This window comes from Protopterus annectens, chromosome 2.part0 (assembly GCF_019279795.1).
Source record: "Protopterus annectens isolate FY-2018-M chromosome 2.part0, PAN1.0, whole genome shotgun sequence".
NCBI classification, from domain to species: Eukaryota; Metazoa; Chordata; order Ceratodontiformes; family Protopteridae; genus Protopterus; species Protopterus annectens.
In genome coordinates this window covers 1,753,948,860-1,753,968,532 of record NC_056728.1, presented here as the reverse complement: position 1 = coordinate 1,753,968,532, position 19,673 = coordinate 1,753,948,860, and the positions used below count along the sequence as shown (strand labels likewise).

General features: G+C 39.8%; 1 protein-coding gene across 2 annotated transcripts in view; it reads right to left on the bottom strand.

Moving 5' to 3' along the window:
- Window positions 1-19,673, bottom strand: part of ZMYND12 (zinc finger MYND-type containing 12) — a 1,002,866-nt gene that overhangs the window by 235,962 nt on the left and 747,231 nt on the right. Inside the window, exon 7 of one of the 2 annotated variants that reach the window (XM_044061779.1) lies at window positions 17,201-17,308. The exons of the other annotated variant lie outside the window; for it this stretch is intronic. Coding sequence (XP_043917714.1) covers window positions 17,201-17,308 — 108 coding nt within the window. The remainder of the gene's footprint in view (window positions 1-17,200; window positions 17,309-19,673) is intronic. 2 annotated transcript variants of the gene reach the window in all.

The window sequence follows — 19,673 nt, the reverse complement described above, 5'->3', positions numbered from 1 at the left end:
CATGGGTATGAAAAGGCATTTGTCTTCTAGGCATGGGTGTAAGGAATCCTGGATAAGAATTTTAACAACTGTCTGCTATGGCTGAGGATTTCCCCACAGATGAACAAATTCCTGAAAGACTCCTGGGTTCAACTTCCATCTGGAAAGGGCTGTCCTGGTCCTTCTTAACTTGTCTGCAACAATCTTTTGCTTGACAGAATGTAAATAGCCTGAAGGGGCAGGTTGTACTGAGTCACTAGATCCCAAGCAACCATAGCTAATCTGCAACAGAGACTGGACCTGGTTACCCCCTGTCTGTTTATGTACCATATCACTGTAGTGTTGTCTGTGAATTCTGTCAGAGGGCCTGAAGTCAATATACGGCTCAAAGATCTGAAAACATTTATTACAGTCATCCTTACTTTGACATTTATGTGGTTTAATTTGTCTTGCTTTTTCCAGAAGGCCTGGACTTTCACCCACTTGATACTGCTCCCCAAGCAAGGGCTGATGAATCTGTAATTACAGACTGAGTACAAGCTGAAAGGGAAAAGAGAGATGTTGAGTGAAAGGAAACTGCTTCACTTCACCCATTATAGTGACTCATTTTTCACAAACCCCAGAGCTAAAAATTTAATTAGATTTTTTCTCATACTAAGTCTGGCCAAAGGAATCATGAGAATAGCAGAGGCTATGAAACCTAGAATTCTGAGATATTACCTGGCAAATATCAGAGTCTGGTTGAAAAATCTCTGAAACTGCTCCTTGCAATTTTCCACTTTGTTCTGAGGAAGGAAAATTATAATAAGGGATGTGTCCAGAAGACATCCCATAAAAATATATTCTGTAAGAATAAATGAGATAAGATTTCTCCACGATCACCTGAAAACCCAGGCTGAGAAAGAAGTATTTTACCCAAGCCAGAGAATTTTAATAACTTGTGAAAGAATCTATAGAAATAAGACAATCATCTAAATCTGAAAAAAATGAATGCCCTGTCACCTGAAAAGGCCTAATGCAGGAACCAGGCACTTTGTAAACACTATTGGAGCTGTTAACAAACCAACGGGCAAGTCAGATTAATGAAAATGTCAAACACAGAAAACAATAAAACATGTTTGAAAATTTTCAGAATTGGATTGTGATGCTAAGCATGCTTTATATCCATAGTTACTAGAAAACAGAACACTCATAACTTGGGATTTTGATGTAAAGGTTTACAAAGAAAGGTCTAGGATAAGCCTCCAGGTTACTTCCTTCTTGGGCAGCAGAAAAATCATAAATAAAATCATTTCCTCTGTTAAATCTGAGAAAACATGAATTATGACCTCCCCACCCACCCTTGCCAAGACACCTACTGATCTAGGATAAGAAGGAGATGGGAAGTTTGACTGGATGGATCCAGAGGAATCTCTTGAAAAGGAGGAAGGGTGTATCACTACCAATAGTAGCCCTTCCAAATGATTATCTGCACCCAAATGTCTGAAGTTATCTGGATCAACAGAGGAAAGTGAAGGTTTAGACTTTGGAATAGCTTTACAGTATTGTCAGGGTAGGAAGGGAAAAAAACATGACAGGGAATACAGTCAGTCTATTTCTTAGATGATCCTCCTTTCTTCTTGAAACTCACTGCATTGCTATCCAACATTTTATTTGCTTTAATAGGAATGCTTATTTAGATTCCTGACTGGCAGAAAAGTTTCTATCGTATTGCAAGGAGAGTAGGAAAGTCAGGTAATCTCTTTAAATAACCTTTTCCTTTCATCACACCTTTAAAATTCATTGCTTCCTACAAGAGTATAGTTGTCAGAAAAGGTTCCTGTCTCTACTGTAAAAATATACTCATCTTTAGAGGAGACTTCCCTGTACTCCTGAAATGAGTATACTCATCACTGTTTTCAAAGTCCAACTTCTGAAGTTCCGCCGCCCCTATAGTGCCTTTTTAGGCAAGGTTTAAATGCCAAATTCACCACCATAACAGGAACAGGCAAGCAAAACCTGAGGGTAATGCTACTCAATGCTAGAAGTCTAAATCTCAAAATGCACTCACTTCAGGCACTCCTTAAAATGGAGAACATCGATATCTGTGCAGTGATTGAGACCTGGTTCAAGGCTCCAGAGAGCACCCCTGCACTACCAGGCTATAACTCATACCACACTTTTCGGCCATGTAACCTGGACCGAAACACCAAAGGCAGAGGTGTGTCCATATTCATTAAGGATATCCACACCTCCAGGCTAGTTGCTCAGCATAATGCATCCGAGGTTATCCAAGTGCAACTAACTCTGGGCAAAACTGCAATCCAAATTGTAGGTTACTACAGATCCCCCACCATGCCCCAGGATTCCCACTCCTCTTTTCTTGATGTACTGGAAAATATTAGGGTTCAACCAAGCACCCTAATAATGGGCGACTTCAACTACCCCACTTTTAACTGGGAAAACTACTCATGTACCAACTCCTTAGCTCAACACTTTCTGGAATTCATAAACTCCAATGCCCTGGAGCAACTTATCCACACCCCCACCAGGGGCAACAATATCCTAGACCTAGTCATTACCAACATGAGTGACGGGTGTTCCACACCTGAAGTCAACTCTTCGTTGGTCCGATCCGACCATAAGCTAATCACCCTTGATATCCACATCCTGCCCCCACTCCCCATTAAGGAAACCACGGTAAAAAATTTCTCCAACTTCATGCTTCTTAAGACAGAAGTGGTGAACTTCATGACACCCATGCAGATGGACAATACAGTTACAACTGCTGAATCCTACACAAATGCACACTATAAGCACTTACAAGAGTGCATGGATCATGCTATCCCAAATAGAACCAAGACGCTATCCTAAAAAAAAGGAAGCCAATCTGGTGGTCCCCTACCATAAACAAACTGTACAACAGAAGGAAGAAACTGTTGCAAAAGAGAGTAAAATCCCATGAGTGGAGGAGCTCCCTGGTCAGCCTCAGTAAGAAGCTGAGATCCCAAATAAGATCCTCCAAAGCTATCTATGAAAACAAAATCACCACTAATTCTAAGGACAACCACAAAGCATTCTATAGCTATATCAAGAATCTTGGTGGCAACACCCAGATCTACTCTGAGTTACAGCACAACGGCACGAAAATTACAGAACCAACTGATATTGCCAACATCCTGGCAGATAGGTTCCGTGTTAACTTTACCCCCCACCCCCTAAAGGGCCCATATTCTATACAGAAAGAATGCAGAGTCCCTGTAATCACAACTACGCAGGTAAAAGCTGCACTCTCTAAAGCCAAAAACACAGCATCCATGGGACCGGACAACATCCCAGGTGGCGTTTTACATGAAATTCAGAATGAACTGGCTCCCCACTAAAGCACCATGTTTAATAATAGCCTCACATCAGGCTTTGTGCCCACTGAATGGTGCACAGCAACAGTTATCCCACTCCAGAAAGGGGAAGCCACCACTGATCCTGGGAACTATCGATCTATTAGCCTGATGAGCCTGATCTGCAAGGTCATGGAACATATCATCATGGAACTCATAAACAAAGACATTGGCAACCTTAAAACACTGGATCCCACCCAGTTCAGGTGTGTGAAAGGCAGATCATGCCTCCTGAACCTGATTGACTTCTTTGAGTCAGTCGCCAAAGCCGTAGATGAGGGTAAGGTGGTTCACACAGCCTATCTTGACCTCGCCAAGGCTTTCAACACCATCCCCCATTCTGGAATTATAGCTAAACTCACTAAACTAGGTATAAATCCCTACGTCACAAGATGGGTTGCCAACTGGCTCACTGACAGAACCCACACTCTAAAAGTTGCAGACTCCAAATATGACCTCAAACCAGTGACAAGTGGAGTACCACAGGGTTCAGTCATGGGACCTCTCCTGTTTGCCATCTATTTCTCTGAAGTAAACACAGAAGGCCTCTGGGTAATGAAGTTCGCAGATGACTGCAAACTAGAAGCCATAGTCAAGTCCCCAAATGATGTAGACTTCCTACAGAAGGGCCTCGCTGAGACAGATGCCTGGAGTCAGAGCCATGGCCTCAAGCTCAATGCCAAAAAGTGCAGTGTCATCCCCTTTGGTAAAAACTCTGTACCCATGAACTACCACATAGGCAGCAATCTACTTAACACTGAATGTGTGATATGAGACCTTAGGACCCAGGTGGACAGTAGTCTCTCCTTTGAAAGTCACATTGCCACAGTAGTTAGGAAGTCCTTCTACATGGCACACCTCATCATAAAAGGGTTCTCATCCAGGAAAAAAGAAGTCATTGTTCCCCTCTACTCGTCACTCATTAGACCCATTATAGAATACAACGCCCCTTTTGGCATGTACCTCACAAGACATCTGCAGCAGCTGGAAAGGCCACAGAAGTACCTCACAAAGAGGATTACTGGTCTCAAACAAATGCCTTACACTGACCGTCTCAAAATACTTCAGCTTTATTCCGTAGCATCGCCTACTCCAAGGTGATCTCTGCCTAACATATAAAGCTGTGTCAAACCCAGAGCTGTTGGACATGCTACACCTAAAGAAATCCCAATCCTTCTGAGCTACACGCTCTAGCGACCTGAGCCTTGTCACCACAATAAACAGGACATGCTGGAGGGATAAATTCCTGTCCCAGAGACTTCCCATACTCTGGAACAGGCTAACCATCTATGCCAAGCAAAGTTCTTCATTAGCACTCTTCAAGAAAAATCTGAATGAGTGGATGGGAAATAGGAAATACACCTCGGGGATCACTTCTGTGTCTCTGCACGACAGTGGCAGAGGAAAATAACTTTCTTGGGTGGTGTAAGCCAGGGAACCTTGTTGGCTAGGCTTACGTAGGCCCTTGGGCCGATAGCTTAGTACCTACCTATGAACCTATGGTAAAGATACATACATAAAACTAAGACAGCAAGGTAGCATCTATAAGCTAAAAGGGTTTGCTACATATGACAGTGAGATGGTCAGCATGGGATGTCATGAGCTGGAGTGATTAAGGATTGTTTACAAAAAGTTATTGGAAAAAAAATGTGTTTCTATGCTTACATTGATAATGCAAAAACAAGACAGAGATATATTGTCATGTTATTCACAGTATGTTCAAGTAGTGAATGTCAGTTAAAAAATGACATTAAAACATGATGGGTAATATGAAGACATTCTGAAATACAAATGCTCTTTTGGTAAAGCAGCTATGACTATTATCTATATTTTCATAGCTGCATTAATTTCATAAAAGGGTTTGTGACCTGCAGGTGAACAAATGGTGCCATTGTATACATAAGATTAAGGGACAAAATGTTGTCATTGCTACCTGCCATCTATCAGAAATGGTTTTGTAGATTAATATTGTTTTGAAATATTGTGAAATTATATGAATAATTTGCATAGATTTGGCACTATGACAAAACAGCAGTGGGTATCCCCTCTTGTCATATATCACTGGAAAACTCTTGAACAGGTGAACAATTCCCATGCTGATATCTTGGCTCTGTTTTGCACACTTACAAGGATATAACCCTTTGTTTGATTGTGACACTAGTATTTTTTGGTAAATAGAATATAGTTTTTCTTTCACAAATCTGTAGTACAAAATCAGCATCTACAGACAAACCTTTGATATGAACATCAGTGTACAATCTATTGCCTATGAAAGGGATATCAAAAATGTTATGCCTTCACCTTAATGTTACATCTGTGCTGTCAATTTTCATTCTTCCTCAACTGATGGGTCTCAGATCGGACTTAGCTACTTCTTTCAGATCCTCGGATCCAACTCTTGAGCTCTTCCATTTACCCATAATTCCCCACCAGCCTAACATACCTCAGATTGAGTTTTCTGCCCTCAGTTGACAATGGATAATACCTTAAGGAAACTTAAAAAGGCATAGATTAAAATAATAGAACTGGAAACAAAGAACAATAGTTCCCAAAGTAATATCCCTTACTTCTCTCCAGGAGCAAAGGAAAGAGGGTTAGGAGGGTGGGAATTTGATGAAGAATGAAAGTGGACAACATATCTGTAACGTTATGGTGAGTACATAACGTTTTTATCTGATATTGCCATTTTTATTCATTCCTCAACTGATTGGACAGAGTCCCCAGTTAGCTGAACCTTGGGTAGTCCTCATGGAAGGATATTTTGGAGTACTGCAGACCAAAAAGCAACTATGTTTCTAAAAACAAAATCCAACTTGTAATGAGCAATAAAGGTATAAGCATTGGACCAACTGGCAGTTGCACAAATGTCATCTGAAGTTCTTGGCCAAAAGGCTGAGGATACAGCCATGGACCTTGTGGAATAAGTTCTAGGGTGCTTGGGCAAGGGTAATCCTCTTTTACTGCAGACAAAGGACCTGTAATCAGTTTGCCATTTTGGCCAGGGTAACTTTAGAAATTGGCCTTCCCAATCTGTTAGGTGAGAAGAATACAAATAACTAAACTGAAGTTGTCTATGTACATCCAAAAGATGGAGCATGTACTCATCGTTATTTGAGAAATTTGGAAAGAAAACTCGGAGGTTAATGACCTGTTGATATTAGGCTTAGAAGCTACCATAGGGAAAAAAGACAGGTTGGTCCAGAAGGAAACCTTGTCTTTGTGGAAAACTAGGTAAAGAGGCTTGGAGGAGAGACCTTGGGATCTGCATACTTATCTAGGTGATACAATAGCAACTAGAAAAATGGTTAGCCATGACAAAAACTTAAGGTCTGTCTTGGCTAAAGGGTCAAAGGGGCCTTGGGTCAGATGTTGAAGCAGGATAGTTAAATCCCAAGGAGGAGTATGATCCTTTACTGGAGGCCTAAGCAAGAAGGTTCCATCGAGAAAGGCTTTGCATAATCTAGAGGAAGGTAAGGAAGAATTATTTTCACCCATATGGAAGTTTGAAGTGGCAGCCAGCTGCAACTTAATAGTAGAAAAACTAGCCCCTTCATCAAAGATTGAAGGTAACAACTCGGGTATAGGAGCAAACAGAGAGTCCCAATCTCTCTCTTAAGGGCCCAGAAAGCAAATCTCTTCCTTTTATTTCTGTAATTTTTCCTAGAAGAAGCCTTTTGAGAAGATAATAAAATATGACAGACCACAGAGGAAAGCCTGGGCTGTCTAGCAATCAGTGGAGCTGGAGAAACCATGCAATCAGCTTGAGGCCAGTTAATTCTGGGTGAGTCATCCCTGTCAGATGAAACAGAAGATCTGGACAGGGGTTCAGTATTCAGGGCCGATGCAAAAAATGAGGTCACAGGAAAGGAAACCAACTTTGACAAGGCCATAATGTGCAATGACGATAACCATGCTTTTCAACCGGTATGCTTTCTGTAGAAATATGGGGATGAGAGGTAACAAGGGGTAAGCATAGAGGAGACCGGAGGGCCAGCCATGAGCTAGAGCATCTTTTGGTGACTCCTCCATTGGAGGGACCAGAGTGAAGAACTTGTTGTTGAGGGAAGAGGGGAAAAGGTGGCTGCATGGTTGGCTCTGTCGATGGAAAATTCTCTCCATCACTTTTACATTGACAGACCAATCACGTGGCATCAGAATCGTCCTGCTTAGTTTGTCTGCAGTCACGATGTCCTTCTCTGGTATGTGATTGCTATGACAAAGTGGCTGGAAGAGATCACCCATTACCACACTCTCATTGCTTCTTCACATAGTGGGTAAGATCTGGTTCCTTTCTGTTTATTGATGTACCAGACTATAGACATATAATCCACCTGAAAAGCAATTGTCCCAAAAGGGAAAGTGTCTTGAAAAGCCTGTGATGCAAAGAGAACTGCTCTCATTTCCAGGGCACTGATATGCGCCTTGGCCTCTTCTGGGCACCTTGTACCTTGGACTGTCCTTCCCAAGTAGTGCCCCCACCCACCCCATTTGGGAGGCATCCGTGGTCACAATGACTATGGGCAAAAGAACAACAAAAGGATGGCTTTCAGAAACATTGTCTGAGTGAAGCCACCAAAGAAGATACTTTTTGCAAGATTGTGTGATTGTGACTGGGGTGAATAAAGGCTGCTGAAGAACAGACTACTGTACTGATACAGTCCATGGTAGACTCCACATGTGAAACCTGGATAAAGAAAATAGACTGATAGCTGCTGCCATGGATCCTAGGGGTTGTAAGATTATTCATGCTGGAATAGAAGGATGTGAGATCACTTTATTGACCTATGATCTAAGTGTTTGAATTTCTGTTGGAGGAACAGAGGCTATATGATTGACCATGTCTAGATGAGCACCTATGAACTCCAGACTCTGCCATAGGTGTGAGCTGTGATTTTACTGTAATTAACTGTGATGCCTAGGTGAAGACACATCTGGACCAAGTAGTCCCTTGCCTGTAGAAGTAGATGCCTAGTTAGGGCAGTTAGGAGCAATTCATCTAGATATGGAAACACTCTGAATCCCAACAGTCTCAGGTGAGCTGCTACCGCAGCCACGCATTTGGTGAACATCTTGGGAGCTGTGATGAAGCCAAAGGGCAGTGCTCTGAATTGGTAATGACTGGCTCCAGCTGGAAATGTAGATATCTTCTGGACTGCCTGTTCATTTTGATGTGATAGTACGCATCCTGAAGATCTACTGAGCACATCCAATCATTCTTTCTCTGTAGGGGCAAAATGGACTGAACAGTGACCATCTGGAACACTGAATATTTCATGTATTGGTTTAGTTTGCTGAGATCCAGGATGGATCTCAAGTCCCCTGTCTTTTCTGGCAGTAAGAGGAATGCTGAGTAGGTTCCAGATCCTATCTGGTCTGGGGGGACCTTCTGGATGACTCTTTTTCTGAGCAGCTTTTCTATTTCTAATGCTGCCACCTCCCTCTGATTGGGTGGAACATCAGAGGATTCTTTTCATTCTTCTAGTAGGAATTTGTGAAAATGGTATGATACAACTTCTGAATATAATTTTCTGTATCCAGGAATCTTTTGTGATAAATGATCATATTTTTTGGTGCAAAGACAAATGCTCCCTGACTGCCTCCAGAGAGCAATGGTCAGGCAACCTTTCAGGAGCATTGGTAGCCTAAAGCTTGAGAAAGAATGTATCTGCCTCTGTAGTGCTATGATGGCAAATGAGATCTGAGGTATGTTAGGCTGGTGGGGCATTATGGGTAAAAGGAGGAGTTTGAGAGTAGGATCCGAGGATCTGGAAGAGGTGGTCAAGTTGGATCAGGGACCCATCAGTTGAGGAATGAATGAAAATGACAACATTAGATCATATTTTATATTTTTTGTAACTCACACCATTTATCAGACATTATAAATCTAAAGAAGTGTGTTTTCAGTAGAGGACTTTGGAGAAAAACTCTCAGGAAGCAGATCGTTTCCTGGCTTAAAAGATTTCAGGAAGCAAAGGTGTTAATTAGCATCCTGCTGTTCAGGACCTCTGCAGAATAAGGATGAAAGAACACCTTATCCATGAAAGCGTTCAGGATCTCAGGCTCTCAGGCTCTCAGCTTTGACATCCTCTGATAAATTTGAGAATACAGCCAGGCAACTTTTGTCAACACTGACTTCATGGCAGCTGTTCTAGAAATAGCATCAGCAATGTCTCAAGAACATCTGAGAGCTTTTTGTTTATGTGAGACACGAAGAATACTAAAGAATTCAAAGATGCCTTAGTCTGTGAAGAAGGGAGGTCAGAAATTAATTTCCTCATATTGACAGAAGCCAGTAGAAAGAAAAAAAAAGGAATTTATGTGTCAGGAGCTCTTATCTCATTTGTCAGACTTTTTGAGGGCAGGTGGCTGGTAGTCATTTAAAATGCTGGTTGTGAAGAAGGCAACCTCAAAAGCTGGCAACACAGCAAGAACAGCTGCTGGAAGAAGAAATATCACTTAGAGCCACACCATAGGGTTTGAGAGAAGTAGTGCTGGGTCCTAGAAAATTACATACAGTTGTATAAGTTGCACTCACCAAAACATCAGATGATTGAATTCCTCACTGCTTCAGTAGCCTTTGGATTGTATCCTGCACAGTATACAGCAACTAAAGAGTCTTCAGAAAGCACTGGCTCCTTCCCACACCTACACTCTGGTTGCTGATTGGCTAACTCCTTAGAGGGAAATCAGCAGACAGAATGTAAACAACATTAGGACTGTCTTTCCAAAACAAAGAGAAAGACTACTCATCCTGATATCCCAAAAAGATATAAACATATAGCTTTTTATACCATCAACTAGCTACATACAGTAGAAGAGAAGTGGAGAGTGGATGCAGCCACTACAGCAGGGAGAAGTTCAAACACCTACTGCTATGGAAAGTGCAACGTACATAGCTGTACTATGTTCATCATTCTCACTGCTGCATTAACCTTTGTCTAAACTGAGTTAGTTACCAAAGCTTATCCAAACAGGGAGGAAGAATGATAAGGGTCCAGGAGCCCTTGGAGAATGATTTTATCCAAGCCAGTCCTGGAACTGGATAAAGAATCCGGTTATGTAATGCTTTGATAAAGTATGTATAGAGGACCATGTAATTGATGCTAACATGCTTCTAGAATCCACCCCTTTCAAATGTGTCAGCAAAGAAAACAAAACTCTATTAGAATGTGCCTTAATTCTGTCTAGAAATATTTTCCCATGGTGGGAATAGCAATAAAAGATATAGTAGGGAATGACCAACTGGAATTGTCTGAATTTACAGGATGTCCTTTTCTAGTCCCATACTAGAAATTCCACAACTGTATAGCTTTCCTAAAGGAATACTGACATGACAATACCAGGGTTGCAAAAGCACAACCAGAGTATATAGAATCTATTCTCCTAGTCATTCAAGATCTGGAAGAAAATAAGGGAGATAAATGGCTAGATTCAATGTACACTCTGAAAGTAGTAAGGATATATATATATATATTCATTCTACAGATAACCCTATATGCACAGAAAAACTGTTAACTCACTCATGAATAGTTGCAACCTGGATACTCTCTTGCACATGTCAAAGCACTAAACCAGTTAGTCTACCAAAAAAATGAAAAAAAAACAGCCAGAATAACTGGATGAAAAAGACAGAAATAGCTTTCTAATCAAAAAGTAAAGATCTTAGTTAAGAATCACTTAAAAAATAGATGATATTATGTATCAATATAAAAAAACTCTTTGCAGAACAGCTTGAACAAACTCTGAAATGAAGAGGAGGATTCATGTGCAGACATGCTGAAATGGTTTATAATTACCCCATGCCAAAGGAGTAAAAAGGCCATAGGATAATAACTCACACAATTGTTTGAAAACCAGAGGAAATAATTCCAGACAGGGACTTGGTTATTGGCTATGCACCAACTAAAAAATCTTCTCCACTTGCCAATATAAGATTTCCTCGTAGCAGGGTTTCTTGCCTCTTTCAGTACCTAAAGGGTATCAAAACTGAATCAACCAGTCAGTCAGACAGCTGAAATTGTTTGAGTTTGGGGTGCGTCAAACTTCCCCATCCTGTGTGAGTAGGTCCAGTCTGTGAGGAAGCTTGTGATAATTGCCCTTGGCCAATTCCATAAAAAAGGAGAACCAATGGGACACTTCAAGATGGCTGCATACTGATATATAGCTTGATTTCAGCTCCTCAGTGTGAATAAACAAACCAACAGCTAAGGGCCAGAAACACACTGCAAGTTTTAGTAAATTCAGTTACTGGCTTGTAAGTACACTGTCTGGATACCAGCAAAAAAGAACCTTAGAGAACCTCAAAGAAAATCAACTAGAAAAGGTAAAGAGAAAACACTGACTGCAAGAATCATGCAGTTTGTTCAGCAAAAAGCAGTTCAAGCGCCACCTTTGGTGGAAGATATGGCTTCCAGTAATCTATAGGAAAAAATAAAGCAGAATAAAGACAACATTGAAGGAATATATCAACTCAAATACCATAAGGCTGGAAAAATAGAAGCAGCTTTAAACAGCTAAACATATGAACTAAACTAGACAGAAAGTATGTTTCACAGGAGCATATGCATTTAATTGAAAGCTTCAGATCATATGCCAATAACAACTAAGATAAAAATGCAGGGTGATGAAATAAAAATGAGACATAATCACTTTCCCATCTACATGTTAAAAAAGGGAGGAATTTAAGGGTAGTAGAAATTACTAGACAATTATTAGAGAAGACAGAAATTTCTTCAGAAATTATAGCTAGTGAATGGGATAAGTGGAGTTTAAAAATAGGGTAGGAATAAAAGAAAAAGAGAGTAACAATAATTATTTAGAAGGGTTGACAAATGTTAAAGTATTGCAAAATAAGGGGAATCTCACAGAACAGGAAGAGGTACAACTGCAGGGTACTAAAAAGAAATTAAGAGAGTATTCAGACAATATGCATGAGTTTAGAATGATTGCTGTTAAGCAACTGTTTTTTTGATAATAACTGGCAGCACAAAAACTGTCAGCACAATGAAATAGGCAACAGAAAGCAGGAAGGCTTGTTGCTAAATTTAGGGAGTCTATAACAGAAAATAAATAAATAACCAGAGATCCTATAGAGACATTAGAGATATTTCAGAAATTTTAAGAAAATTTGTAAAGCAGAGGAATGTGGAAATCAAGGAAAAGGTAAAAATGGAAATATTCATGAAAGACTTAAGTATGTCAAGGTTGGGGGTAGATGAGGCTTAATAATTAACAGTCAAGACAAAAGGAGATGAGATAAAAATTGTGATGTATAATCAATCTGCAGGAAAGTCAACAGAAAAAGATGGTATTCCTGTGAAAGTTTGGAGGCTAAGATAGAAGAAAGAGATAAAGATCTAGTTGGTTTTAACAGTATTTTAAAAGAAGGGGAATTTCCTGGAAGAAAGTTGTGGTGGCTATAATACCCATATCCGGCCTTAGGCATAGGCCAACTAGGCGGTCGCCTAGGGCACCGGTCTAGCAGAGGCGCTTTTCCAGTATTTATTTGGTGTAGGTAGACCAGGATGGGGGCACCAGGTAGTGTGGTGGGGGGCACAGTGGAGCCCTTTTGCCTAGGGCACCAGTTGACCTAGGGCCGTTCCTAATACCTAAAGATGGTAAAGACTTATCAGATCCAGCTTCATATAGGTCTATTTCAATTTTAAACTACAATTATAGTGTCTATGTCTATAATAGCTAAATAAAATATCAAAATTATTGCCAAAAAAGATAGATATGGATCAATGTGTTTTTTTCAAGGGGAGGAGAACAATTGACAACATTAACAGAATGATGGGAAGCCAAATGTAAGAAAATACTGCTATTGTTTGTGAGTCTTGATGCAGAGAAAACACTTGACAGAGTAAGCTGGGATTTTTATGAACAGGGAAATGAAAGCATTTGCATTCCCTGATACAATAATAAGGTTAATTAGGAGGACATATGCGGGATCAGTGGCAAAATTTTAAGTGGAAAAGTTCCTCTCTAGTAAGTTGTGCCTGAACAGAGGAACCTGGCAGGGATGTCCTCTTTCCCCTTTGTTATTTGCTTTATATTTAAAGGGATTCAGAAATTCAAGGATATAATTGGTATAATAATCAAGAAAAGCTGTCTTTATTTGCAGACAATACTATGTTATTCCTGATAAAACCAAAAGAGGACATCTCAGTGTTGTGGAATATTATGAGGCACTTTCAAGTTTTTTCAGAAAATAAAATTAATGAATACAAGACAAATGTTATAGATATAGAGTACGTACCCACACATGAATTGATTCAGCAAACCCTGCATTTATGCAACATGATAAAATTAAGTATTTAAGAGTATGGGTTAAAAAGGATTCTGTTATGACAAATAAGGATACGTAGAAAGATAATGCAAAAAATGGAATCTCTTGTTTATGGATATGGATAGCAAGATGCAAGCAGTGAAAATTATTTTAGTCCCTTTGTTTTTATATGCAGGTCAGACATATTTTTATCAACCAGAGGTAAAGTTGTGAACCGTAATTAATAAAGAGTTGAAGGATTTTATCTGGGAGAGAAAGAGGGCTAGGGTCATTTGGGATAAGATGATCCTTTCAACAGAGCAAGGTGGTTTAAGGTTACCTGATTTGTAGGGATATTTTATAGCTAGTATAGTTAAAGCTCATATATGTAACACAAGTGGAAAATTATAAATCAAAGTAGAAAGGGATGATGATGAAGCAGGGAAAATTCAAGAAATATGGAGAGACTGGGATTTTGGATGCAGATCCTTAAGGAGAATAACAATAGCTATACATAATATTGCATTCATAAAGAAGCAAAAAGTATTCTAAGAACTAAGCCAATGTGAGACTAGAGAAAGGTAATTCTTCCAGTACGGATGACTGCAATTAGAGTTACACAGAATAAGCAAGAGGAGGCTGAAATTTACTTGAGAAAACTGGTAAAAGAACCAATGTATTGGGAGCAAATAACTAGAGAGGGAAAAGGTAACAGAATGGGAAGACACCAAGAAGACATTTGGACTGCAGGCTAGAGAATGCCTTCCCTATCAGGGACTGATATCAGAGTATAGGTAAAGAAAAAGGAATAGGGGAATCCTAAGTGAAAGACGTGCTCTGGTGGAGTTTTTAAATAATTCTAGAACAGAAGCTGCTGTTAAAAAGGATAATTTGTAAGGCTTATAAAATATTGCATGATAACCATAAGAATCAATCTGAGAAGTTTAGAAAATATATGGAAGACAGACTGGATAAACTATTCACAAGAAAAAATGGGAGGATATATGTGTGGCTCTCAAATATGCCACAAAGTCTAGAAGATTTAGGATTTTTGCTTGTAAGTGTTTGCATAGGTATTTTATACCCCAAGCTGACTGACTCCAAAAATTTTTTTCCTTACATAGATGGCAAATGTTGGAGATGGGATGGGGAAGAAAGAGGTAATTGGGAACATATGTTTTGGGAGTGTAATGATTTGGCAGTCCTTAAAAATTCGCAACAGAGTACTCTGTCAGAAATATTGGGTGAGAATATAAGTGTAATTAAGAAAAAAAATTTTGAGCTGGGATACAGGATCTGAATTGCCTAGACACAGTAAGGCCTTGTTAAGTTTAATTCTGGTGATGCCAAAAAAGCAATTACTAGAATATGGAAATCAAAATGTAAACCAATTGTATTTGAAGTAGTGAATATTGCAACAAAGATAAAAAAAATTAGAAGTGGGATCTTTAGAAAACAAGAGCAAACTACATAGAAAAAAATGGAAATTGTGGGAGCAATACATGCAGAATGTTTTGGAGGAGGGGTGAGGGTTTAGGGGAAGGCAGGAATAGTGCAATTTATGTATGGCTGGCTTGATGATAATTGCATAAAAGCATGCATGTGAAGTACAATGTCTGTAACTGTGAACATGTTAACATGATTTGTTTTCTTTTATATAAATGTAAGTTTGCCTATGTCTTAGGTGGCAATTCAATAAAGGTGTTGTAAAAGAAAGGAGAACCAAAGCTGTCTGGGCCAAAAGGGAGTTACCACAATGATTTTCGGAGACTCATGCTAAAATTTCAGAATTACTCTAGGTAACAGTGGAAAGGGTGAAAATGTATAAATAAATATTCCCAACCACAGAAATGAAAATGTATCTGCTTTCAAGGCTTGCATGTAAGGAGCCTTGGAGCAGAACGTATTCATTGTCTGTTTTGAAAGGAGGTAAACAGATGTATTTGTGGTGTTCCCCACAACTGGATCAACTCCTGGAAGATGCCTCATTTAATTTCCATTTGTGAAGGTTTATTCTAGTCCTGCACATGTTATCTGCCACTATAGTTTGCTCTGACAAACTGTAATATACTTGAATGGTTAAGGAATGCTGTAGAACTACCTCCCCAACCATCATAACCAGGCTGCACAGGGAGTACAATACTCCCCCCCCCCCCAACTGTTTATGTGTCACATCAGTGTGGTGTCATCTGGAATCACCTGAAGAGGTCCTGGGGACTACAAATGATTAAAAGATTTTTAAGGCATGAATCACAGCCAACATCTCTTTGACATTTATATGCTTTGGTCTACCTGAAAAATTTTACAAACATTGCACCTTTACTCCCATTGAAACTGCTCTCCAAGGAGAATCTGGGGCATCTGTAATTACAGATTGACTTGGATCCAAGGAGAAAAAGGGAAACCGATTTAGAGCCATTTGCTGTCACCAATAGTAAAGTTTCTTTTTGACAAAACCCAAATATAGGAATCTTCAAACTCCAGAAGATGAAGATGCTGGGTCCATGTGCTTTTTTACAAACCATTGAAGTTTTCTTGTGTGTAACCTGGCAAGATAAATCATGAGAATCATAGAAGCCATTAACCCTAGAATACTGGAATATTCTCTTGCAGAAGTTGGAGAGTGATGTGAGAAGCTCAGGAAAATTTCCAGATTAAAAAATCCACATTCTTCTGTGAAAGAAAAGCCTTTTATTGGCAAGTGTCTATAAGGCAGTCCAGAAAGACATAGTCAAGGAGGATTTTTGTTCATTTATCTGGAATCCCATATTGGAAAGAAGAGATTAAACCTACATTAAGGATTTTTTACATCTGAGAAGACTCTATAAAGGGAAGCAAATAATTTAAATAAACAAAATATGTGAAATGTGAATTCCATGCTGTCCACAATGTGCTATCCAACCAAGAGTTTCAAGCAATCTATTGCCAAAGGGGAATATAAAGAGACGATTTGTGGGACAGATTTAAAGAAATAGGGGCAGAAGGGGTGGGGATGGTGAGGTATAAGCAGCATAGTTCCTCTGAAGTATTAGACTGTTCCTTTTTTGGAAAAGATCCTTGTTTCTTATTGTTCCCCTACTGTCATCTTTGTTTTACTTACTCCCTGTTTGCCTTGAGGTGTCAGGGGTTGATTTTAGAGAAAAGATGATTTGGGAGATTTGCGGGGGGGGGGGGGTAAAAATCTTAGAAAAATCATTAAATTAACTTCCCTCTTTAATCAAATTGTTTGAGGACCTGAGTAGCAGAAGGGCCAAACAAAATCTCTGTATCTAAAGTAGAATTTAAAATGTCAGTCTTCGTTTCATCCGCAAATTTTTGGTTACATACCTAGGCATACCTCCTCAAAAATGTAGCAGTAGTGGAGGCCCTAGACATAGTATGTGTACAATAATACACACTTTTCAAAGCATGGTTAGATACTTGTGAAATATTTGAAACAACAGAATTCAGAAAGGAAATACCTTCTTAGGGAAGTGTGGCAGAGTTTTCCCTTCAAAACAAAAAAAAAACTTTCACATATGTGTCTGGTAGTTATTAATTCTATAAGCAAAAGTGGAGGAAGAGAAAATTAACTTACCAAATCTGTCTAACACCTTGCCTTCTTTTTTCCATAGGAATGGGGTTGGTGCTGACAAATAATCTGTCCCCAGCTGGTTAAGAGGTGGATACAGCAGCCAGATCCGATCTAATATGAGAAAACAAAACTTTTTTATTTAGGTACTTTATATAATCTATGTTTTTCTGGACTGAAGGCTGAGAGTCAGGATTATTACAGGTAGCATTAACACAGCCTTCAAGGCTGGCAAAATGAGAGGGATGGGTGTAGAATGAGACCTATCCAGTTTTAACATATTGTGATGTCTCCTCACTTCAGGGGGAACATCCACTTGTTCCCACAAAAATCTCAATCATCCTGAAAATAGACTGACAGAAAGAAAATTCTTCCAAAGGAGGTATAGAGGACTCACTTTATTCAGAACCAGAGTTATGGGCTTGGAATCTGCAGGAGAAGCAGGTCTCTCTCTGCCAGTAAAAGAATCCTCTGACACATTTCATTCATGAATTTGTTTACCAAAATTTCACTCAGATAATGAGTTATGAGCACCAGAATTAACAGCCTGTGATAACTGCCTGGCTAAGATAAGAAAATCATCTTTATAAACATATGCCATGTCTTTTGTTAAAGGAAGATCATGCCTGTTAAACTTGAATGCCTTCTTTGAAACAGTCACCAAAGCCATGGGTGAGGGCAAGGCAGTGCACACCACCTACCTTGACCTAGCCAAAGCCTTTGACACTATTCCCCACTCGGGCATAATAGATAAACTCTCCCAGCTAGGCATCAACCCATATGTTTCCAGATGAGTAGCTAATTGGCTTACTGATAGAACTCACTCAGTCAAAATAGGGGAAGCCACCTCTAGTAGTAGATCCGTAACAAGTGGTGTACCCCAAGGATCGGTCTTGGGGCCTCTACTGTTTGGGATATACTTTTCTGAGGTGCAAGCCCAAACCAGTGGCCTGTGGCTGACCAAGTTTGCAGATGACTGCAATCTGGGCACTGTTATAAATTACCCTAGTGATGTGAACATCTTCCAAGAGGGTCTTAACCAAACTAATGACTGGTGTCAGAAGCATGGCCTCAAACTGAATGCCAAGAAATGCATCATTATCTCCTTTGGGGAAAATGGTGTCCCCACTAATTATCACATTAATAATAATGTACTAAGCACGTAATCAGTCATGAGGGACTTGGGCACTCAGGTTGATAGCAACCTGACTTTTGACTGCCATGTTGCCTCCGTTGTACAGAAGACATTCCACATAGCCCACCTCATAAGTAAGGGTATTTCATCCAAGAACAAGGAGGTCATAATATCCCTGTACACCTCCCTTATCAGACCCATTATCAAGTACAGTGCCCCCTTCGGCATATACCTTGCCAAGCACATGCAGCAGTTGGAGAGGCCACAGAGGTCCCTGACGAGGAAAATGCAGAATGTCAAACACCTATCCTACACAGATAGGATAAAAGCCCTGTCCCTCTACTCATTCTTGTACAGACTGCTCAGAGGTGACCTGTGTTTGACATACAAGGCCGTCTCAGACTCAGCCTTGATGGAGTTGCTGCATATCCGTAAGTCAAACTCCACTCGTGCAACCCGCACACAAGGTCTCAACTTGGTCTGTGTCATTAATAGAACTTGGTGGGATAGATTTGTGTCCCAACGACTTCCCAGTCTGTGGAATTGACTTCCTCTCCATGTCAAGCAGAGTACCTCACTAGCCCTCTTTAAGAGGAACCTGGATGACTGGATGGGAAACAGAAAATATACCCTGGGATCCCAACTGTGTCCCTGCTGGACAGGGAAAACAGGTGCTGACTTTGTGGGAACATGGGTGAAATTCTTGGCTCAGCTTATAAGGGCCTCCGGGTAAATAGCCTAGTACCATCCTATGAATAATTTCTAACCTTTTCCTTTTTCTTTGCAGATAATGCAGTGGAGAATCAACTAGAAAATGGCAGTTCAGCCCAAGAAGACTGAATGATGTAATCAAATCAAAAGGTGCTTTAACAAAGTATTAGTTTAAGGGTGTGCACACACAACAAAGTATTAGTTTAAGGGTGTGCACACTTATGCAACCAGTATATTGTACGTTATTTTTTATATTTTTTTCCCAAACAGATTTGTTTGTTTTTCAAATAAACTGTACAGGTTATAAGTCACATTAAAGGTGAGAAAAGTTTTGAAATGATTTATTGTGATCTCACTTTTTTATATTACAAAAACCTGGTATTTTAACAGGGGTGTGTAAACTTTTTATATCCACTGTACAGTGGAAGAAGAACCACCAGGACCAGAGTAAGTATCCATAAAGCAGCCAAAGAAGAGGTCTGAGTGCTGGTAAGCAGTGCTGGAACAAGTCAGTCAGAAGTTAAGTTGCCACGTGCAGCAGATTCACACTTACACCCACAGTCTCTTTTTGTGTAAAAATAACAGAAAATTCAAAAATTCCTGTCAGAAATAAAGCAGGTTTAATTGTATAAG